This window comes from Oreochromis niloticus, linkage group LG10 (genome assembly GCF_001858045.2).
Source record: "Oreochromis niloticus isolate F11D_XX linkage group LG10, O_niloticus_UMD_NMBU, whole genome shotgun sequence".
Lineage (NCBI taxonomy): Eukaryota > Metazoa > Chordata > Actinopteri > Cichliformes > Cichlidae > Oreochromis > Oreochromis niloticus.
This window is the reverse complement of record NC_031975.2, coordinates 18,178,844-18,202,302: the sequence shown is the minus strand read 5'-3', so window position 1 is coordinate 18,202,302 and position 23,459 is coordinate 18,178,844. Positions and strand designations below refer to the sequence as shown.

Here is a 23,459-nt window from a genome sequence, read left to right as displayed (position 1 = left end):
TGTAATTAAGGCCAAGACTCCAGGTTTTTCCCTTAACTTGTTACCTGTTTTGTAATGTGGTAGATAGATAGATAGATAGATGATAGATAGATAGATACTTTATTGATCCCACAAGGGAAACTGCTGAAAAGATGCCATAAAGATGAACCGAAAGTGAGTTATGAAAGCCTTGAGAGGCAATCGTACCATTGTGTGTCCATGGCCCTTTACTATCAGCTATGAGTTTATCACTTGGTGTGCATGGAGCAATGTGCGTTAGATAATATAGACAATATATGATATGTAACAGTGACCTCAGCGGCTTGTGTCTCATGCTCTCTTTTCATAAAGCGTGTTTCCACTGAGGTATGCACTGGACACGCGTGAGGTGAACTCCGCTCGACTCTTGTTATGGATTTGAAATCAACACTTCTACTCACTGGAGGCTCTGCCGGCTCTTTCAAAATGCTCAATGCAGTCATCAGAGTCCTGCCAACACCACAGGCGGCACAGAGGAAAGCCTGGAAATGGAGGAATGTCAGCACGTCGTTAGCTCACAGCTGCCTGACAGGAGCGGGGGCTGTTTTATGGTTGGTAGAGGCGCGCAGCAGTCAGGGTAGTGTGGACGTTTGTTTTCTCCTCGTGTGATATTCACTCTTCCTGTGGGCTCTCTCGCCCTGCAGCTTCTACCGTCACCCTCAGATGATGGAGGACCTGATCTCCTTTTGCTCCCTGCACTCCCACAGCCTTGTAGCTATATCCACAGGTGACGCCCACACACACACACACACACACACAGCGCATACATTGCATTTTACAAAATAACTTGATTGGAACACCTCAGAGTTTAATACTTTAGCATTGTTTAAATGCATGAGCCTGCACACATATTTCTACCTCTCCTCCAGGGTATTTTATCCACGACTTCCTAGACATGGCCTTGAACCAGCCCTTCAAACAGTCCTGGGATCTACTCCTCCACCACTCTTTGGTAATGACCTTTGTGTGTCTAATGCTTGGGTGTGTTTTTGCTGACATAGTGTGAAAACATGAACCAACATACACTTTTTTTAAAGGGAACACATTAGTTTATTTTACACAAAAACAGGGAATAATAGATAAAAATCAGTTAATAAGATACTTCTCCCTTGTCCTTACAAATGCAAGTGAAAATTATGACCTCATAAGAGATGAGCTGTTTTTTGTTTTGTTTTTTACATTTTTGACTGTGGAGGTAGAGTGGTACAGCTATTCACAGGATAGGATTTGATAGGATTTTGGACAGGACCCTGCAGAGTCGAGATGCTGGTGGTGGTGAAGATGAAAATTGAGTTGAGTGAAGTGAAGATGAGAGTCTGAAAAGAGATCACAGATTTAAACAACACAGAGTGGAGACTGATCGCCTCAAAGAAACCAGGAATCTAATGATGTCAGTATTGAGATTGACAGCGTGGGAAAGTGGTAGTAATGAAATGAACAGACTAGCAGCCGAAGAGCCAGGAAAGCAGGCAGATGAGTGATTACAGATCTTCCTTATTGAACTTTCACATAAGCTTCATTTCTGTCATCCATTTAAAATATGGGATCTGAGTACTGTTTCATCTCCTGAGTATAATCTAAGAACACGAGCATGTAGTTCAGTCAGTTTGGTGATAGCACTCATCCCATATCTGGGTGATAACGACGAGGTCAGTGAGTGAAACCTCAGTCGTGTTCTATGCTGTGATTTTACTGTCAGCGCATACAGCAGACCTGCTTCCAGGCAGCACATGGTGTGTTATTGGTGCGTTTGCTCCTGACTGTGCTGCTAAGTATTTCTATGCAGGTTCTATTTTATCCAAAGACACAATGAGGTATTTATGTTTACGTGGCGAACAGTTAATCCTGCACAACCCTTTCTGATCAAAGTTCAAGGTTCAAGTTTTATATGTTTGTGTCCAGTTTTCTCATAATGTGGGTCACCACATTCCTGAGGTTACCCACAGTATATCCTCCTTCATCAAGTTTTGCTTGTTTTTAATTTATACAGATACTTAATTCATTAAATTCATGCAAAGAAATCTCACAGAATATTTAGTTACTTAACTCTTTTACCAAACTTTATTTATAGCAATTTGTTAACATTTTAAACTCTCTTCTATTGTCATTCTGTTATTTCCTGCAGTACTGTTTTCAATAGTGGGAGGGCAGCAGCGTTGCCTCACAGCACGCATCAATAACAGCCGATATAAAACTGATAATTATGAGATCAATCAGCAGAGCCATCATCTGGTGTGTGCTGGCACAGATCAGCTGATCTCAGGGGACTGGTGGAGCTTGACAACCTGAAATTCATCCTCCAAATACTAATGATAGTGTGTAAAAATTCATTCATAAAAGTTCACAATTAATAAAGGCTATAAAGCCTTTATTAATTGTGGTCCCGCAGGTTTCTATATATCACTTACTGACATTCATTTCTGGGTGGTCTGAAATGAGCTAATTCACCTTTTCCATGATTAAAACTTGTGATTTTTGCATGATTAACGAAAGTATAAATAAAGTGTTGTATTGCTGTCTCTTTGCATGTGCCATTTTAACTTTTCTCTCAGGTGATCTCATGCTTCGGTTTGGCTGTGACGTCCCGCCTCTATCTGGGTTTTGCAGTGGTGTCTCTGCTGGTAGAGATCAACTCTATTTTCCTTCATCTCAGACAGCTCCTCCTCCTCTCAGGACAGAGGAACAAGCCAGGCACTGAACTCACCGCCCCTCAGCCCTCTCTCGCCTACAGCATCACCAGCTGGCTCAACCTGGGAACGTAGGTCGTTCAGGAATTCTCTTTAGCAGGAAGAAATGGTCTTTTATATGCGAGGTGGGGAAAGATCATACAGTACCTTTTTAAAAGCATTTTGAATATGTTACATCAAATAAATGTTAATATTATACAAACATAGCCTGAGTAAAGCCTCATTAATTTTTTTAATGATGGCTTCATTTATTAAGGAGGGGGGAAAGCTGTCCAAACTGACGTGGCCCTGTGTGAAAAAGTAATTCCCCCGATACCTAATAATTGGTTGCGGTATCCTTGGTAACAACAACTGCAATCAAACAGTTCTTGGTGTGATAACTGGCAATGAGCCGGTTAAGGGAGAAATACTTGAATCATATAATTCTCTGTGTGTGTTTGTCATCTCAATATGAACCTGGAGCTAGTGGCTTGTTTATGAAGACTAATAAACACATGTGAGCTTTAAAAACAAACAGACACTACAAAAATAACCAGAATTTTTGAGCTTAAAGTTGTGAGGCCTCCAGGAAACCATCTGCGCTCTACTTTTACTTCTTTAATCTGTTTCCTGAAAGGCCTGTTTTGTGTTTATCTGCCTGAGACTGTTGTCCAATAATCACAGATGTGCCAGTTTTATCCCAGCTGTATCTCAGATACTGAGCAAGATACTGAATACTAAGCTTTCACTGTCTGGGCCTTGCATGGTGACATTAGTGTAGACTTTGATAACTTGATTTTTGGTATCTGTCAACTTGTTTCTTCTGTTTCATCTGCAGGTTTCTGGTGTTTCGTGCCTGCACGCTGGGCTGGATGAGCCACTGGCTGGCCCGTCACAGTGAACACATTCCTCGTTATGTCCTGATGATGGGGGCCGCCGGCCTGAGTCTCATCTCCACCATGAACGTGGCGATGTTTTATAAAATGTTTAAAGCGGATATCCTCAAAAATATGCGCAACACCACTGAGAACCACTAGGGGGAAGCAGAGCTGTGTTACTCATGCACAAGTGACTTGAATCCGTTTTCTACCTCATCACGTGGTTAACGCTGCACTTGCAGTTCATTTTCTATGCAACAGACTAAGCAAATATGTTTTGTTTACAGGCGTAACACAAAATCAAAGAAAATAAAGTGTGGATGCATAAGATAAAGTGTTTGGTGATACTATTTAGTCATGAAATCCCTCTCATTTCAGTTTATAACCATTTGCAAAGCATCTGTAAATGAAAAAGAAATGTGTGAATAAAAACAGCAGATATCTGTAGCTTGATTTCTTTATTTATAATTAAAATTAACTTCAGTGCTCTTCTGACATCATTTTCAAATATATGTAACTTCTAAGATTCAGTTCAACATGTGACTCCAAAACGTATCTCTGTAAGCTTTAATTTAATATTTATTGTGATTTTTCTCCTGTAATTTTAAAGTGAACTGCAGTGGCAGGAGATATAGGAATAGAAGGACGGGGGAAAGAGGTTAACATGCAATAAAACCCCAAACCAGATTTACAGTGAACTACATCATGATTCTCTTCTGCTGGAACATGGTAACCAGAGTGGGAGGTTTGCAGCTTGTGTTGGGCTGGATTTCTTCTCGCATGCGTGGCAGGTGAATCTTCTCCGTCCTGGACTCCCTCTCATAATACCGACACACCTTTAAATGCTCTGAGATGGGCGGCACATCCTGGAAGCACCACGTATCCACCGGAGAGAACAAGGTACTGAACTGCCAGACCTGCAGTGATGAACAGTGATGGAGATGCAACTGAATATAAGGTCCTCATTGCAAAGGGGGAGATATATCTCACATTTTATTTCACATTAAATCTTTCAGTGCTTTGATTGTCCAGAATGGTTACTATTACAGTAGTTTAAGAAATTAGGTGATTTGCAGGCCTCTGCTTTTTCAAACTGGGAAACCATTCAATCTATCAATTTTATTTATTCTGAAGTTGCTTCAGTTATATTTAGATAAGGGTGTTCTTTATGGTAAAGTCAATATTTCTAATATATCCTGCTCCAAGTGGTCACAGCATGAATTGTGTGATTCTTAATTGCCCCTTGGGGATAAATAAAGTCTTTCTGATTCTGATATACATGAAATATCTCGCATTATGTCCACTGTGAGTCCTGTTAGCGAGGCTCCAAGCTTACCCTCTGCTTCACCCTCCACTTGGCTCCTCCATGCGAGTAGGTCTTCCTCTCCCAGTGGAGGGTGACCATCCCTCTCTCCTGCAGCTGAGAAGAGCACACCTGCCTCATGAGGTGGGACACCATAGCCAGCTGGGACAGGGAAAAGCTGTCCAGGAAACTGGCCACGTGGCACAGCACTTCGTAGGGAAGAGAGCTCAGCAAGTCGTCCGCTCCTCCCGCTCGACTGCCTCTCTTCCTCCAAGCAAAGCTGGTGGAGGCATCTGTGCTCCTGGATGTCTGGGAAGTGTCACCCAGGCAAACAGAGGTGGTGGGAATCAGGCTGAAGCAGCCTAGCTCCTCGCTGAAAATACAGACGTAACTGCGGTCTTTGAAAGAGTAGTGAATTTTTTTTTGCAGAGGATTAAAATGCTTTGACTCTGATCTGAGTTATAGATTGTTAAAATAAAAGTTACAGTAGCTTTAAGGTTAATTTATGCATCATATTTGTTATTTTCATGACAGTGTAATGTTAAAAGTCTGACTTGTGATGAAATACCAAATTAACTGAAGTTCTGAAGCATTGTTCAGTTTGATGCTTTCAATTTTACAGCCCAAAACCAAAATCGGGGACACTTTGCAAGCAAGGAAACATCAGAGTGAAGCATTAAGAGCTAAACTTACAGTTAGTGTATTCGTGTGCTTGTAGAAGCTACAAACATCCAAAAGGAGAAAATATTACTCAAAGAGGCCAAAACATGACAGCTGTGCTCTGCATCTGCAGGATATGTGAACAGGTAACTATGTGCAAAATGTTTAACTTGTCAGTTTGATAGTGTGTTTCTGCTGCCCTCAAGTGGTTACAAATAGTTGTTGCAGATTTACACGAATCACTTTGACATAAAGAATCGTGTAAAAAAAACTACACACGCCACGATTCAGCATCACGTAGAAGCACCTTTAGCAGCAATAACGTGAAGTAATCGTTTTCTGTAAGACTTTATCAGACTTTGACATCACTGTGGAGCAATCTTTGCCCACTCTTGTTTACAATGTTGTGTCATGGAGGTTTGTGGGCGCTCGGTTATGCACAGCTCTCTGAATTTGAATCAGTTTCTGGACGGGGTCATTGCAAAAGTGCTTTCTTTTCCCCACCCTGTTGTAGATCTGCTGCTGTGCTTGAGATCACTGCCCTGTTGCACGACCCAGCCTCATATTTGACTCTTGAATACTTTGGTATGGTTTCGTTTGTTCAAGTCAGTAGCTGCAGTGTACTCAGGTCATGTGGCTGCAAAATAAGCGCAAACCATCACTCCTCCACCACCGTGCTTGACAGTTAGTTTGAGATGTTTGTGCTCACATGTTGCTTGGTTTCTGCCAAACCTCCACTGTGGTCTCATCTGTACAAAGGACGTTGTATTTAGTAAATGTACTTCACTATTGCTTGCAAATGTTTTTCAGATTATTGCAGTTACTCTCTGCCCAGCACGAAAGTTTACACAGGAGTCTATGCACTCCTGTGTAAACTTTCTTTATCACGTGACTGTATAAAGAGCTTTTTTCTTTTCTACACAACTCTCAATTGATTTTTTAAAATTGTTTATAAAGCTCAAAAAGTGAATTAGAAATGTAACTGTGACGCAGTGCACTTAAAATGTGTCGTGTGTGCGGAAAAAGTGTACCCTGTACCCCTCTAACACGCTTCAGCCCACAGTTAAATTTGTTTACATTTAGATGAACTGTGTGATTTCTCTCACTTGTAGCTGATGGTGGCTTCTTGTGTGGAGGGCTGAAATCTCCTCTGGCTGTAGCTGCATCCCAAGTAAGCGAGCGGGCATCTCTGCTCGAACCATCCGTTTACACACATCTGGATATCACTGTGGACGTTCCTGCACATGACAGAACATTTTTTATTAGAAATAGATCACTTTGATTTCACACTGATGCCAGACAGATGGGGTTTAGGGCATCATTCTGAGTCGGTGACTGCTTTGTATATTTCTTGTTCAGGTCTTAATCTCTTTAAACGATGTAAAACCTAAATATTTAAGAAAAAACAACTCACTTATAATGTTTGCCATATTCTCTGCGCTGGAAGGTGTGTCCACAGAGGAAGGTGAAGGCGGAGCTGGCCTTGTGATGTCGGCTGGTGACGCTCTCCACCTGCAGCTGAAAGTGCAGCTCAAGCGGTTTGACAGCCGTCAGGTCGGCCAGCGAAGTGTTTCTCCGGAAAGGAGCCGACAGGAAGCTGTAGGTCTGCGTGCCTTCGTCTGTTAACAGACCGTCTGTGCACACGCTTTCTGCAATGAGGTGACCCCTCTGCTCCTTCTCCAGGGAGCACAGCAGAGAGGCCTGAGCAGCCAATCAAACAACAGAACAATATTTCATTGGGGAGCTGCGTAGCTGTGACTGGTGAGCATTAAACAACAATGAAAACAAAAATGACTCTCATTTATTAAATATAAGACAAATATGACATAAAACGTCATCAGTAAACAGTAAAACTTGGTTGTTTACTCCGTGCTTTGAGAAAACATGAATATTTTTTCTCTGCACATTTTGTTCCATTGGCTTGTGATGCTCCAGGATTTAAAATACAGTCTAAGAAGGTACAAGAAAGATATATTCCTGCTTTTTTGACTCACACTGCCGGCTAATAAAATGTATCTTCACCCCAACCGGTCGCAGCAGATGGCCGCCCCTCCCTGAGCCTGGTTCTGCCGGAGGTTTCTTCCTGTTAAAAGGGAGTTTTTCCTTCCCACTGTCACCAAAGTGCTTGCTCATAGGGGGTCATATGATATGATTGTTGGGGTTTTCTCTGTATTTATTATTGTGCGATCTATTGTACAATATAAAGCGCCTTGAGGCGACTTTTGTTGTGATTTGGCGCTATATAAATAAAATTGAATTGAATTGAATTAAAAAGAAAACAAAAAAAGTCTTCAAATTGTTATGAGTAATGCAAAAGGAGGTATTGAGTCTGTGGAAATCCATTACTGGACTTGCTCTTATGTCTACAGAGCATTTCAACCATTCTGAATTCATGGGTCACCTCTCTAAAAAAAAACTACAAAATGCACAGTATTAGCTTGTTTCTGCTGTACCTTAGAGACTTTTTCAAAGCCTTTGCAGGTCTAAAAGGACATTTTTACAAGAAGTCTACAAGGAGGTTCAATTTCTTTGCCTCACCTGAACTTCCTCCCACACTGGCATCGCCTCTAGCGCCACCCCGAGGTCACTGGTATCCACAGCTTTGTTCTCTCTTTTGTAGAAACCTGGGTTGCGGATGCGGCTCTGCTTGGCAGAAAAGCTCGTCGGGACTTTGAAAGTGCGCACAATGATGATCTTCATTGGCTCCAGGTGTTCATATGTAAACTCCTTCTTGTTCAGAGTGCTGGTCAGCAGTTTGCAGGTGTTTGATGATGTTGCACCTCCACAGGTATCTGCTGTATCTTCTTCCGTAACAGTGCTCAGGCCTTTCCCCCTCCCTTTAGCCAGTCCCCGTCCCCTTCCTGCCACAGCCGTCCCCTCAGCTTCCCTGCATCCACCCATCTCCATGCTGAACATTCGCTCCCAGGCACTGTAATTTTCAAGATGATCAGCCTCTATTCCTGATGCCCTTGCAAGAGCCTCTCTCTCTTCCTGTGTAAGCCCCTGCTCATATTCTAGCTGAACCTCTTCCTCCTCTTCATCCTCATCATCTTCTTCTTCTTCTTTGTCATCAGGGGTATTATCATTCAATTTGTACGTGTTAAAAGAGGCCCAGGCAAGCTCACTGGCTTGTTTTGCAGCTGCCCTTTCTGCTGCCTCCTTCTCCAACATGGCCTTTTTCTTCCTCTCCTTTTCCTTCCTCCTCTCCTCCTCCATCCTCCTTTCCTCCCTCTCCTCCTCCTCCACACACTGGATCAGCTCTGGGAACAGTTTCTTCATCTTCATGGAGTGAAACAGGCGGTCCTGGTCTTTCAGAGCCAAGGCCAGGTCCAGACACTTTTCCTGTGCTCTTTCTCTGAGCAGGTTTTCATGCAGCTCCATGTTTGGGAAGGACTGGGCGTCATTGGCCGGCCAGCGGTTCCACTCCATGGAGCAGCACACCACGCTGGCCGGGCACACCTGGAGGTGAGCTGCCCGTGAGGAGCGAGGCAGTTGGATCGGGCAGCCATACTCAGCGTTGATGCAGGGCACCCTCACATTAGGGCAGAGCAGCAGGTGATCCTCTTCTTTGCACAGGTGGAATAGGGCGCCACAGAGCAGACGGCAGGGGATGACCGCGCAGCACACAGAGGCCTCCACCCGAGCCCTGCAGCGCCGACTGTAGCAGGAATCACAGTGGATGTGGTGGCGCACCTTGGAGGCCCGAGAACGGTGACTCTGATTTGAATGAGAAAATAAACAGGAGGAGCCAGCTGTGCAAGAATGATGACTTACTCAAAAAGCAACACAAGACATTACTACACGGCTCATTAAAGCTGAAATATGTAGAAGAATTATGTGAAAAACGTTCTGTTTCTAACCTGACTTTCTGCACTTCATGTTCGCTGCTACATTGACTGACTATCCCGTCTTGAGCTACGAAGTGATATCATAGAAAAAATCTGAGCTGTTGCACAATCATGCTGGACATGCTTTTGCATGTTGGATGCCCAAGAACCATCACTCTGATTTGGAAAAATTAAGAGAAGACCAGATTGATATTTCAGGAGGTCTTACTATGTCAGCTGCTTTTGTCAATTTTTAAAAGTAGAAACAATAGATGTATAACAAGACAGCTTTAAAAAGGATTTTGGATTTCTGCGAACAACATATGTGTTCAATGAAGAGCTGACGAACATAACACACCTCATGTGACAAATGTAAAGCTGCTGAAGGAAAAACAACCAACAGCGTTTTGAATTTTTTTTTTTGATCTGACAGCTGCAAAAATGAAATCATACCATTTTTTCAGATCCTCTGGGTCCAGGTCTCTGAAGCTGCAGGTCTGCCCTGCGAACAGAAAGGAAACTGTTAATCAGACTGAGCCCAGTGCATGTAAACAAACAATCAGAGGATATCAGCAGAGTCCTCTTCAAATGGAAGAGCGGATTACAGCCTGAGGTTTGAAAGGAGAGAAAGTCCTTGCACTCCTTCTGGTGCTTTTAAAGACCAAGTGTTTCCGTCTGTGTCTGTTATGTGTGTTTGTGTGTTATAAATAGAGCTGAGCACTGACTGAGAAATCTTATACGGGTGGTCAGAGACATGGTTTGGGTTACTCAGACACTTACATGAGGCAGACACTTACGTTTTCTGTGCGCAGCAAAACGAGGCAGATGCTTGCTTAATGTCCAAATGGTGTCCTCTAGTGGAGATTTAAGTGTTGTCAAAACACTGTCAAAGTGAATTTATTTTGCAGTTATTGCAGCAGAGGCTGAGCTACTTGTTCTAATGTACTTGTACTAACAAACTTGTGCTCAGACACAAACTCAAGCCCAGAATACAGAGATAGGAAGTCTTGTATAAAGTTTGGCAGCTGTGGCTTGAAATTGCTGCAGCAATGTTGAGAAGCTGAGTGGGGAGTTATTTCTCCTTGTGAACCTGCTTGTGCTGCTTGGCTAATTATAACCTACCAGTTCAAAGAGCACTGGGACAGAAAGCAACGTTATAAAACCAAAGAGAAAAAACAACTCGTCCGTGCTGTCCAACCGGTAAGATATTCATCTAGAAGTTTTAACTCCATTGTGAATGTGCTGAAATTCTCTGAGATTACCTGGTGTCATCTCTAATTTGAAAGGACTCCAGTGAAACTGCTCGAATGAGTGATAAAAGTGTAGAAGTGAAATATTTCAGCTGGTCTAAGTGCTCGTCTGACTTGTACGTGTCGAGATTTACAGCCACACAGGCCATAGCTCATTCTGTGTGTCTTTAAAACTGCACCAGAGCCAAGTGACATTTGTTTTACACTTAGTGCAAAAGCTGCTGCATCAGTGTAGAAATGCTGCCCAGAACTTCTTTGCCTCCTCGTTTTTGCAGATGTTCCTTCAGTTTTTTAAAACCATGTCAGGTCAGGATGGCATGGTGGTGCAGTGGTTAGGACTGTTGCTTCACAGACAGTAGTTCTGGGTTTGAATCGAGAGGTTGCTCAAAGCCTCTCTGCTTTCTCTGTCTGTACCGATTTCTTGATAGATTCTAGTTACAACTTCGCCTCTGCAGCTCGGGATTGGACAAGAGGTTTAGAAAACATTTAGATGCTCAAGTCGTGGCAAAGGGTAGTAATGTCTTTTGTTTGCACACCTCTGACATATCTCGGCAGCAACCAGACTTAGAAGCATGAACTCTCCATGACTTTGGAGTTTTTCACTTTTTTATGCAGACAAATGCACAGAAACATATTTGTGGGTTTGAATGAGTGCGAGATCAACTAAGTAAAAAATTTTAATGGTTTATGACAACATATGAGCTTCGGTTTTGTTCATTTTGCTTTGTTTACTTGTCTTTAACAATCTGATATACAGTATGTGACCAGTGATGATGGATTGCATATGGATTAAATGTGGCCTATATTATTCAGTGTTGGGATGATGTCACAGAAAGGTCATATCATGTCATATCATGCTTGACAGAAATATCAATCATATACATTTTCTTTGCATTTTGTTCTTGCAGAGTTAGAAAACCAGCTGAAGTCACGTTAATATGGTGAGTCAGACTTTTTCTGCTGTTGAATTAAAGACTGAAGCTCATAGAGCTTTAAAGGTGGAGTATGTAAGATTATTGGGGGTGAATCAGAGCTCTGAAACTGGGCTTGTAACAGTTGTAATTCCTGCATTATGCGCACCACAGAAAAGATTTCCACTTACAAACCATCACTCTTGACCTCAGTGACCTTTTGTGCCAGAGCTACCCTCTGGGTATAGTCTCTGACTGACTGTCTCTGTAGTAGTTTTACAATCATTATTACTGTTATATTCCCTTTTTCCCCCATCCCAACTGCATTTATTTTGGACTGAACAGAAATGAGCACCCTCACACTCAACACACACTCTCACATTCACACCACCCCTATTCTCTTTACCTGCTCTGTCTTGTCTTGTTGGTTGTCACATATCTTTCTCTAAGTATCCTCATCCATGTGATGTCCTACTCCTTTTGTGGTATTCTTCAAAATAAGGTTTATTTGTAAAAAAAAGATTCAAATATTAGTAAATTACCAACAGATTATCAAACAACAGATCATGTGTATTGTGTTGTAGAGATATCCACCAAAGTTTGCATGCTAACAGCACATGCTATCAGTTTGTATCTAAAGACTAAATTGAGAGCTAAAATGAGAGCAAGAAGCAGTGCAAACAGGTTACCCCTATGATGTCAGACCAACATAGAGTTCTGAAGCATCCTTTAATGAACCATATTTTCATATATTGTAAACATCATGTCATCATTGATTCACTTTGGGTTTTGTCCTCATCCAAATCAGAGTCGGCGTTCTCGGGCCTCCAGGATGCAGCAGCACATCCACTGTGATTCCTGCTACAGCCGCCGCTGCAGGGCTCGGGTGGAGGCCTCTGTGTGCTGCGCGGTCACCCCCTGCCGTCTGCACTGTGGCGCCCTATTCCACCTGTGCAAAGAAGAGGATCACCTGCTGCTCTGCCCTAATGTGAGGGTGCCCTGCATCAATGCTGCATACGGATGCCCTGTTCAGCTGCCTCGCTCCTCACGGGCATCCCACCTCCAGGTGTGCCCAGCCAGCGTGGTGTGCTGCACCATGGAGTGGCTCCGCTGGCCGACCGATGACACAAACCCACACAGCCACAAAGCCCTGCAGGACAACTTGGTGAAGGAAAGTGAGGGACAGGAGGAGGCTCTGGACCTTGCCATGGCCATAATCGATCAAAAAGACCTTTACAGCCGCCTAAAAATGAAGCCGCTCTATCCAGAGCTGACAGAGGAGGAAGAGGAGGAAATAAATGATGAGATGAAAGAGGAAACAGCAGTTGGTGGAGTAGTCAATGGTGTCGTAATCGAAGATACCAGTGAAGGTGGGTAATAGTGGTGCTTTTCAAAAGATGCTTTCCCTTACAAAATCTGCCTAAGAGTTACTGAAAACCTAAAACCTGTGAGAGATTAAAAATAAATTGAATTGTCCGAGATTAAAATCATGTTTCAGGTACTCTATGAATAGATTTGTGATAAATAAATCCTGAACACTTCCATCAGCATGTGATATTTCTGGAATAAACTAATACATCTTCAACTAAATTCAAACTGATATGTTTTTGAAACTCAGTGCAGTTCAGTTTCTCTCTTTGAAAAGTGTATTTCATTTATTTTTTCTCTCCAGGTCTTCCTAAAAACACCTCCTGTGAGCATAGTGGTGCTGAACAGACTGTACTAAACAGTGCTGCGCAAGGTTTAGGCATCAACAAAGATAAATATGACCTGTTCGAGATGATGTTCAGCATGGACAGAGGCGGCTGTGAGGCCGCTCAGGAAAATCTGAACAACCCCAAACAAAACCCAAACGTTGGTGACAAGGGGAAAACTCAGAGTGGCAGAAATCCAAATGGGACTGAGAGGCAGGACCACACAGACGCAGAGAAAGACAGCTCTGCAGCCAAAAACTGTCCCCCAGCAGACACCAGTAAGACCGGGATGGCCCCGTGGCAGGAGGGGGTGCTGGACCGTTTGGGGCAGGAACTCACACCACAGGAGTACAACATGTACATGGTGCATCATGGTCGCATGCTGCTAGCCTTTGGACAAATCGAGGCCTGTACCCCGAGGGAGAAAGACTTTGTGTACGGCAGCTTGGAGCCTATTCCAGTCCAGACACTGCGCTCATTCAAGGTGATGAAACTACATTTATTTTTTTTATTGTAAAACAGAAAAGGATGTTTAAGTGCCACTGTTGCCTTACTTTAAAAAAAAAGAAAAAAAGAAATGCTACTACTTCTCTCACTTTTCATGTGTAAAATTCAAGGTTTTGAGGACAGATTTGCAGTTACAGCCACTAGGATGTCATTTCCATCTGTGTATGACCATTCAAACCAGTTATAAACAGTCCAAAATGTAAACTGGACTTTAAGAGCTCCGTTTACATCTGATTTTGGGTTTTAGCTAAGAACGGGAAGTGGAAAATGAAAATTGTAAGAGTGAAGCACAAATAACAGCAGCTAAAAGCTCCAACCAAAGACAAATTTCACTCAACAACGTTAAAGTCCAAACAGACTTTGAAATCCAAACTTTATTACCAAGTATCCAACACTCAAAGCTGAGGTTTGCAGGAAAACAGAAATATATAGTATTTACTGAGATTTCTTATTGCTATGGAAGCTTCTTTGTCCCACAAAAAAATTGCCATCAAAATTTCAAAAACCTTTCAACTTACTCACTTAAACTTCTGAGAAAAGAGGTCAAAATCAACAAAAGAACTTTAAATTACAGTCTCCATTTCTGATTTGTGTCATACATAATAATACATTAGCGACCAAAGCAATTACAAATTTTTGCCAGCTGGCTGGTAATTCACCAGTGGTTGCCAGATGGTTGCAGACCAGTCTTAAGGCCTTATTTTGATTGTGACAATTGTCACATGTTCAAATTGGCAGACATATTAATGGTATATAATATATAATATAAGTAGTGCTTACATGTGTCCACAAAACTCACTAACAAAGTGAATCTTTCAAAACTTGGCTAATTGATTTTATAAAATATTTGTGGGCGTGGCTTCAAAGCTAAGCATAGACTGGGGAGATAAATAAAACCCTTCTCTTGGGCTGCAGCAACATAAGTTACTGTTAGAGCCTAAGATTTAACACTAAGTGACAAACTGCCTTATAAATACATGTTTTAGACCAGTGATATGACTTAATTTGCTTAAAAAAAAGTTTCGCTCTCCTGGTTTATTATACCTACAATGATCATATTTATGCTAGTATTAACTTTAATTATTGTTTGAAGGATACTTTTTATGTTTTTTGTTTTAAATTAGTTTTATGGACAGAATCACATTATCTCCACTACTGCTGGGGTGGAAGCTAATGGGGCAACACATAATAATAATAATAATAATAATAATAACTTTATTTATAAAGCGCTTTCAAACAAAGTGCTGTACAACTATTAAATAAGAAAAAAACCATCATGTCAGTGTCCTGTAAAATGACTTAATAGCATTACCTGCCCTCTGTGATGTATTGTATCCTGTGACAGCCCTCCAGGGTTGAGCAGTATGACAGGGTTTTCTCTGCACCGCAGTGAAAGATCCTGGTGTGCAGAAGAAACAGATGTTACTGATGTTGCTCAATTATTGCACAAACTTCATACTTCTAAAGTGCTTTATTTTAACTTAAAGAAACACAAAATGAATATTGGATATTTGACATGTCTCTGTGTGTTACATCTTTTAGTTTCCCAAAGTTGCCCTCTTCTTCGTACTGAGGCGTCACATCTTTTGTCTCACTGAATATACGCTGAGCAGCTTATAAATGCACCATTATGGGTTCTTTAACCTGCTGGAAGCTTTAGCTTTTAAATAGAACGGACTGTAGAGGCACTGTCACATAATATATAGTAAGCAGAGATACAGCCATGAGTTGTTGACCTCCTCCAGTGTGGTGTGAGTCTAATAACTGAACTTTTTATCACCAAACTAAAGTGGCTTACTGCATTTGATTCAAGTGCTCATAATTGGTGCTCAGTAAGAGTTCCACCCACTTCAAAATATTGAGACTCTCACAGCTGTAGCAGTAATCTGTGTCTATATGTGCAGTCCTACCAATGAGATTAAAGCTGACATTTGAACTTTTAGTAGCCTTTTAAACAGAAAGAAAACAGTTATTCAGCCTCTGCTATTGGCCCTTCTGGCTTTAAAATATCCACCAGCATCAGAAAGCACAATCAGCTTACAAAAGGTTCTCTGTTCACTGTACTCACTTGATGTTTGTCTTCCTCAAAGGTCCCTGACAGCTATCACTACAGGCGACGTGTTCATCTATATGACACGGCCACACGGGTTCCAAGCGAACCTCGCGGTGTGGACACATCAGACCTCGGAGTCAAAGAAGATGAGTGGTTCACTGATGAAGCAGCAGCCACCCTGCTGGGCTATGCAGAGGAAGAGGTCATGGGTCACAAGGTATAACATGCTCAAGCACACAAGCAGTTCAGGAAAAAATTTGAAGTGGAAGGTCTGAAAACCTTTATGTGGTTTATAATTAATCGGGTATCGCAACTGACTGGTCTCCCTCCCTGCAGATCAGCGAGTCAAAAGCATACGACGGGCTCTACGTTGACGTGGGAACGCAGACATATTCATTTCGCTCAGCTCCTTTTAAAGGAAAGACCACCCTGGCTGAGGTGATGGTGGACAGACCGCTGAAGCTTCACCTGCAGCTGCAAGCGGAGAGTGTGAACAGCAGACACAACAGAGCCAGCTGTGTCTTCACCTTCCTCTGCGGTCACACCTTCCACCGGCGAGAGTTCGCCACACATGTCAGGTGTCTTTGCAAAATCTGACCTCAGCATTAAAGTAATAAGTGTTAAGCTCTCACTGGAACCAACTGTGGATGAGCGCATTTTTGTCTTTTTTTTTTAGACACTACCTGCAAAAACAAAAAAATGTGTATGAATGGCCCTGGTTGTGTGTTATGAGTGTATAAACTGCCATGTCCTTTTTCCAGGAATGTGCACTGTGAAATCCACACATGTCTGAGCGGTTGGTTCGAGCAGAGATGTCCACTCGCGTATCTGGGGTGCACCTACAGTCAGAGGAGGTTTCATCCCTCCACACATAAAGCTGCCGTCACCTACAAGTGAGCACAACTCATATGAATCCACACAGATTCATTTTGTAATGGAAATAGTCTCTTAATGTCTTAAACATTGAGTACAGTGAGTGCAGCAAAGGGAAGATTTTATTGCATATGCTCCTCCTGTGTTCTAGTCTTTTTTTTAGTTTTAGCTCCACCCCCTCTCCTTTTTCCCTCCCGTACAGTAAGGAGCTGAGGAGTTTTAACTTGCGTCCAACATTCGAAGGATTAGTAGGTGACAATTCACCCACGAGCTCAGAAGGAAGAGGGGACTCTTTGAGCTCTCTTCCCTACGAGGTGCTGTGCCACATGGCCAGTTTCCTGGACAGCCTGTCCCTCTTCCAGCTGGCTCTGGTGTCCCACCTCATGAGGCAGGTGTGCTCCACTCTGCTGAAGGAGAGAGGGATGGTCACCCTCCGCTGGGAGAAGAAAACCTACTCACACGGGAGAACCAAGTGGAGAGCCAAGCCTGTGAGATATAGAAACAAAGCCAGCTAGTTCATCACATACTATGGCAATTATTCCTCCTTTGGTCTTCTCCTGACTCTGTTTTGGTTTCTCTTCAGGTGTGGGAGTTCAGTCATCTCTTCTCCTCAGTGGATTCGTGGCATATGGCTGACATCCCTCCTATATCTGCTCACTTGAAAGTCTGTCCCTACTACGAGGTCTCCCTGCACAGTAAGCCGGTTTCCCTACCCAGCATGGACGAGAAACAGAGGTGCAGCCAGAAGAGTTCGAGCCTTGTCAACCATTTCACAGGAAACAGATGACAACAATTCCCCTGCTGCACCTGCCCCAAAATAATGTATTTATGGCCAGGTTATTCTGCACAGATATCAAGGGTATCTTCTATAACCATTATGCTGCAAAACTCTACAGAAAAAATTTACCTAAACTTAACAGATGCTTTTGGCTTACTGGAAAAGAATGTGTTCTAAGTATTATCATTAATCAAACTTTTAGCTGATGATAGCAGAATAATTTATAAATATACTATACGTGTATTAGAAGTGTTGATCAATCATATTTTAGTCATTTTAAGCAAAACAGCTGAACTCGTTCAAAGCTTTTATGTTTTTATTCATCAGAAAAGATATTAAAATGAACACCTTTGTGGTTTTTTAAAGATTATATGCAGAACCGTAGGACCTAAAGATGGATAAACATGATGAGGTATACCATTGAGATATAAGAAAGAGTTGTTGAAGCTTGGTTAAGAGGAGAGACTGAGCAGCCTTGCGGTTCATCTTGGTCTGTGACAATGACAACGCACATTATAAATGCTTTCTTTGCACAACTTCTTTAAATGTGTGACTGATTGTGTACTTGAATTCAGTTTTCATATATGTAATATTCATATAACTGCTACCCCCTTTTAATTTCAGAGGCAAACACTAACTTAGCTGGAGCAACAATTCCTGGTTACTTCTCTTTGTCAGAGAAAACATATCCTGCCAAAGCAAATGCTGTTTTTGTATTTTAGATCATTTTGGCAGATTCAGAGTACCACAAAAGGAAAGTATTCTAAATCTGCACGAATGAGAAACTTTCCAGTAATTTTAAACACAATATATATTTTTCCATCTTTTTTTGGCCCAAGCTTTTAAAAGAGATTATTATTTTCATTCAATTCGGGAAGTTATCCACATCAAAGGAACAGATCAGAAAATAGGGGCTTTTTTTGGTTCTTTAGTTTCTTTCTTTACCAACACTCCACAAAACATATTACAAATTTTAATTTTAATTTCCTTGTCATTGAAAAAATAAGGTCTTAAGAAAAACAAAAGTAAACTAGTCCATTCAGTATCTTGTAGAAGCTCCATACCAGCAATAATTTGAAGTAATCTTTTCCTGTATGACTTGATCCGTCTCTCACTTCATTTTTGGAGGAATTTTGACATCTGCTTTTACAGAGGTCCTCCCACCTGCTGATGATCAGTTAATCAGTTGCATTTGATTAGCACCTTTTAGTGTCTACCTGGCACTTACCCTCTTAGGTAAGGGTGCTAGTTAGTCCTTCACACAGTGTTTCTGTATTTTGGTTTACTTTTTATTAAATAAATAATGACACGATGTGTGATACGCCATGTTTTGCTGTTCATATGATGTTGTATTTACCTAATGTATCTAATTTTAAGGTAAATGCTAAGAACCATGTTTATTTTCTAATAAAGAATAAAAGGGGCCTACTTTCTTTTTATCATAACTGTAAATTAAATAAGGATAAATAGATTAAATGAGTAAAATAAATATATTTTACTGGATATGTAAGACAATAAAAACAGAACATAGAAGAAAAAACACAAATCTTTTACTTATATACAATATAATATTGAAAATGCTGCTGATTTGAATTTTTTGTGAAACAGTTTTTTCTATCCTTGCTGTCATATAAGCAAAATACACTTCTGACTGTTGTTCGCGTTACAGTAAAGATGAACTGTTATGGGCTTATTGGAGAATTTTGAGGCATTTAGAGCGGGTTAGAGTGCGGCACTACAATCAATTTCAGGAAGCTCCTCCTCCTCCTGGTGCTGCTCCGTGGCACCGACAACTTCTCACGCCGTGGTGCTTTTGTTGTCACCGCGCTGCACGTAGCCAATAACCAGAAGGTTACGAGGAGGTTGTTTCGCTTCTGCCTGCAGTAGGATTCATTCATTCCCGGAGAGCAAATCGTGTCGTCCCGGAGCAGAAAACAAGCGAGCGCTTTTGCAGACTGGTCGCTTTGCACGGGCCTTTTGTTTTCTGCGTTTCTGCTCCATCAAGGACGGGAAATAGAGAGCCAGATCCATACGGAGATCCATGACAGACGCTTTGGAGAGGATATCGCTTCAGTATCACGGTAGGCCACAGCCAGTGATGGAGATAAATGCACAGATAGAGACTGAGTAAAAGTGCAGAAATGAGAAAGCTCATATTAAATAAGAGCAGGCTACTGTCAAATGACCCAAGAAGAAGATGCATAGAAATGCATTAAAAACCCTTAAATGATGTAGAAAAGCGTTGTAATATAACACCAGTTATGCTAAATTGCATGAAGACAAATGCATAATTACTAATGAGCAGATGGATATCATTGATTAATATAATCTATTTTAAGTGTTCGCTTGCAAGTGTTACTCAATGCCAGCATTCAAACTGAGACACTAATATAAACAGCTGTGGTAATAAATCTTGCAGCCAATCCAAAGACAAACCAGCCATCAACATCTGTGCACAGGTTCTGCAGGGGTTCAGCCATGGATGCCGGGAGGCTCGAGCAGCAGGTGGCCAGTGTGGAGAGAGGCATCACCTTCCTGAAGCAGGAGCACCTGGCAATGCTGACTGGCCTGCAGCTGGAGATCACACACCTGAAGAGGCGCTGTCATGGTCAGTGTACAGGTGAACTGCTCTTGCCATCCAATTATGTGCTTCCTGGTCTTATATTTTTCTGTGTGCCGGCCTGTTGTACTACTGCTTTTCTTGCCTGCAGAGCTGAGCTGTGAGCTGGACTCCAGGTTTCCCGACAGAAACACAGCAGGTGAGAAATTACAAACCCTTGCTGAGCAAGGGAAAAATGATATATGAGAGATGCTGAAACTTTATATCACAGCTGTAGAGATCTAAAAAAGAAAAGATGGGCAGAGGACAACTGAGAATTAACAGGGTTACACTGACAGGGCAATCTTGCTAATATTTATAAAGTCTATATATTTATTGTAAATTGTTACAAAACAGAGCTACAAGTCAATAATAGATTTTAAATACCGTGATTAAGATTTTGTTTTTCAGTTATCAGCTGGATTAGCTGCTGTCATAGTTCAAAATGAGCCTTGGGAAAAATAAAAAGTTATGTGTTTAGATCCCAGTGTTGACTTATTTGTAGCAGTACATGATGATATTGGTTTGTTGTTAGCACTTTGAGCTGCAAATTTAAAATATATCAAATAAAGTTAGCAGAATAACCTGAGATTATAAAGTTTTGCGACTCTTCTAAAAAAATAATTAAAGATCCTAGCTCACTGAAATTTGGCCCCTTTTCAAACTTGTTTTCAAAAGTTTTCAAACTTGGTGGGGGGGTTGGGTTATTAGTGGTAGTTCTGCTGGTGTAGCATGTTTTTAATGCATGGTGTTCCCCAGTCATGATCCTGGCCTGATGTGTCGCCTTTGACAATGTAGACATTCCCACTGAAAACCCCAGTTTGGTTTACAAATCAGAGTCAAGACATCCAGCCTCATAATTCTGGCTGGATGTTTGACCACTCTTCTTGGCAGAATTGGTTTCCTGGCAAAGACCCAGCTTTTCAGTGTAGTCCACAAATTTTCAATAGTGTTGAGGCTGGGACTTCAGAAGCTTAATGTTAGTCTGCTTTTCCAGATATCCAAATTCAGATTTGATGTGTTTGTAATCATCATCCTGTGGGAACACTCAATCATTCCATTATTCCATTCTAATGTACCGGTATCACAGCAAACAGCCCCAGAGCATGAGGCTACCACCACCATGCTTCACATTTGCTACACTGTTCTTAAGTTTGAAAGCCTAACCTTTACTCCTGCAAACACACCTCTATTCATTGTGGCAAAACAGCTCAATCTTTGTCTCGTCTGACCATAACATGTTCCCCAGAAGGCGTCCGGCTGTGGGCAGCTGCCAATTTCACTCAACCTTGAAGGATTTCGGAGCAAGTGCTTCTTTCTTGGTCGACATCCTCCGAGTCCTTGGTGATATAAAACTCACTTCACTGTGGACAATGACGCTGGTATTCCAGCAGTTTCCAGTTCATGGGAGGCTTGAGCTTTGCTGGTTCCTGATTATTGAACATCCTAACCAGTTTCCACTAATCTGAGGGTGACAGTGTGGGTTCTCTGAAAAAGGTGTACTTACAGTTGGTTGAACTGATCTTGGAATGTGCAGTTGTTTAGAACTGGCTCCAAGAGGCATTCCCAACATGTGTAAATCTGTAATTCTTGTTAGATCGATCTTAATCGAGTCCTTGGACTCAACTGAGGTGCTGAGTGCTGTCAAACAAATTCTTTTTATGCTGGCAAAGAGAAACTAAGAGTTACAGCTACTACACAGTGCTGGAAATGGTCCAGAATGCACAATAATGCATGCAGGTGGAGATCTGCCAAACTGAAAGGTTTGGAACTTTGTGACTGTACCCTGTACAGTAAGCTCTGATGCAAAATGTGATCTAAATAATAGAAAAGTAAAATGTTTACATTTTTTAAAATGTCATTATTGGGCCAGGTTTCACTGAGTGATAAGCTAAAGTAGACAGAAAGCCACAGTGAAAAGAAAAATTCATGCAGAACAAGAAGATAAGAATGAATGATTAAGCAGATGAAACAACAGATATTAAGCACAGAAAAACAGACCAAAGTCTGGCACTAGAAGGTAAACAGTGATCCCCTCATAATTTGTAGTGTATCTCATAGCTTTAGTATCCACTGAACCTGCATTTCTGTGTGTTTGTGTTTTCATATACGCTTCACAGAGGAGGCAGAGCTGGTGGCGCGTTGTGACGCTGCGGAGCGACTTCTACAGGACCAGCACTGCATGCTGGTCGCTGTACGGGGGGAGCTGCGGGCCAGCCGGGCACGGGCATCGGCACTCGGGAGGAGCCTCAGAGAAGAAGAGCGATGTTTCTTAGAGGAGCTGAAACGTCGAAGCCACAAGATCACACTGCTGAGTCGTGAGCTTCAGCGGCAAAATGTCACCACCACGACCCTGTGTCACGAGCTGCACACTGCACGGTTAAAACTGTTCCAGCAACAGCAGAGCAGTGGGTCTGCTCCTGAGGGAGAGGAGGAGGAGGCCAGAGGAAAGGAGGAGGAGGAGGAGGAAGAGGAGGATGAAGATGATGAAGATGGTGAAGGGGAGAGCACAGACTGGCTACTGTCTCCACCTCCTCCTGTCTCTCCCAGCCAATCAGAGGCGAGGCAGAGGATGCGCATCAGCGTAAGAGAGGAGAGGGTCAGGGCTTGCGTCCCGCAGGAGAGAGTGACATCACCGCAGCAGCCACACCCCATGCCTGACCCCGCCCTCTTCCTGGTGCCACTTAGGTACCGCCTCCTCCGCATGCACCAGCCAGTCAGATCACAGGATGGAGAAGGGCTGGAGGACGAATGGGAGGATATTGATGACAGCAGGGTGCCCAGGAGGGTGGACATGGGAGCAGGGGAGGGAGAAACTGCTCTGTGATGAAGACGGGGAGGTGGAGTTGTCTTCCAACAGGTCTCAGCTAACGTCTGATGCAGTTATACTAGAAAAAGATCCAGATGAGAGCGATGTAACCTTGTGATTGTGTGTAGATTTTGGGAGGTTAGAGTTTAGTTGTGCAGGAGTGCGTGATCCAACCTACACGTAGACGTTATTAGGTGAATTTGTCACATTGATGGTGCAGCATGTAGTCTGAAAGTGTGAAGAAACAGGGCCAAAAAAAGCAAAGAAGATTAATGGCTTCATATGGATGCCTTTTGATTTTAACACTGTTGATCACAGCTTTTTGCCTATAATTAGTAGCCTTGCCGACACCGTGCCGATAAAGTGGCTATCTGCTTTCTCACTGCACAAGCTGTACTGCAGGTTTGGAGAGTCACTCTGAAAGGCTTAGGGACATTTTGTAATCATTCGCACTTTATTAAATCCATGCAATGTGCCTGTTAATGGCAGAAAATTATGTGGTCATGTTTTTTGTTCTATAGTTGACTTCTTAGGCTGCCTCTAATAACATTAGCGAGTTCTCTGCCCTAGTCAAGTCTCCCACTAAGCTGTAATCATTTATTTTATATCCATTACATGTTTCCTTAGAAGATT

The 23,459-nt window shown here is 42.2% G+C and overlaps 4 protein-coding genes across 9 annotated transcripts; 3 read left to right on the top strand and 1 right to left on the bottom strand.

The window, feature by feature from the left end:
• Positions 1-346: 346 nt before the first annotated feature.
• Positions 347-4,005, top strand: LOC100703075 (TLC domain-containing protein 2-like). The gene is made up of 5 exons (XM_003446901.4): positions 347-569; positions 663-745; positions 888-970; positions 2,571-2,776; positions 3,523-4,005. The coding sequence occupies exons 1-5, from the start codon at positions 391-393 to the stop codon at positions 3,719-3,721; spliced, it is 750 nt and encodes a 249-aa protein (XP_003446949.1). The 5' UTR covers positions 347-390; the 3' UTR covers positions 3,722-4,005.
• Positions 4,006-11,998, bottom strand: LOC100703345 (F-box only protein 40). 3 transcript variants are annotated; one of them, XM_025910922.1, is made up of 7 exons: positions 11,920-11,998; positions 9,806-9,854; positions 8,064-9,242; positions 6,940-7,226; positions 6,632-6,763; positions 4,899-5,238; positions 4,006-4,479 (listed from the first exon to the last, which is right to left on the bottom strand). In XM_025910922.1, exons 1-7 carry the CDS (start codon positions 11,970-11,972, stop codon positions 4,261-4,263), a joined length of 2,259 nt encoding a protein of 752 aa, XP_025766707.1. In that variant the 5' UTR covers positions 11,973-11,998; the 3' UTR covers positions 4,006-4,260. The 3 variants fall into 3 exon arrangements, with proteins under 3 accessions (XP_025766707.1, XP_013127915.1, XP_005452716.1); XM_013272461.1 differs by lacking the exon at positions 11,920-11,998 and adding an exon at positions 10,150-10,217; XM_005452659.2 differs by lacking the exon at positions 11,920-11,998 and adding an exon at positions 9,958-10,131.
• Positions 7,198-18,732, top strand: LOC100703618 (F-box only protein 40). 3 transcript variants are annotated; one of them, XM_019364104.1, is made up of 10 exons: positions 10,164-10,552; positions 11,031-11,113; positions 11,511-11,543; positions 12,322-12,883; positions 13,186-13,691; positions 15,805-15,984; positions 16,104-16,345; positions 16,529-16,660; positions 16,843-17,128; positions 17,224-18,732. In XM_019364104.1, the coding sequence occupies exons 3-10, from the start codon at positions 11,541-11,543 to the stop codon at positions 17,425-17,427; spliced, it is 2,115 nt and encodes a 704-aa protein (XP_019219649.1). In that variant the 5' UTR covers positions 10,164-10,552; positions 11,031-11,113; positions 11,511-11,540; the 3' UTR covers positions 17,428-18,732. The 3 variants fall into 3 exon arrangements, with proteins under 3 accessions (XP_005452715.1, XP_019219649.1, XP_003446951.2); XM_005452658.3 differs by lacking the exons at positions 10,164-10,552; positions 11,031-11,113 and adding an exon at positions 7,198-7,286; XM_003446903.3 differs by lacking the exon at positions 11,031-11,113.
• Positions 18,733-19,080: 348 nt separating this feature from the next.
• On the top strand, positions 19,081-23,274 carry ccdc92bb (coiled-coil domain containing 92Bb). Of its 2 annotated transcripts, none has more exons than XM_013272462.3 (4): positions 19,081-19,499; positions 19,878-20,038; positions 20,130-20,177; positions 22,138-23,274. In XM_013272462.3, the coding sequence occupies exons 2-4, from the start codon at positions 19,897-19,899 to the stop codon at positions 22,842-22,844; spliced, it is 897 nt and encodes a 298-aa protein (XP_013127916.1). In that variant the 5' UTR covers positions 19,081-19,499; positions 19,878-19,896; the 3' UTR covers positions 22,845-23,274. The 2 variants fall into 2 exon arrangements, with proteins under 2 accessions (XP_013127916.1, XP_013127917.1); XM_013272463.3 differs by having other exon boundaries at positions 19,087-19,499; positions 19,878-20,026.
• The last annotated feature ends 185 nt before the right edge of the window (positions 23,275-23,459 follow it).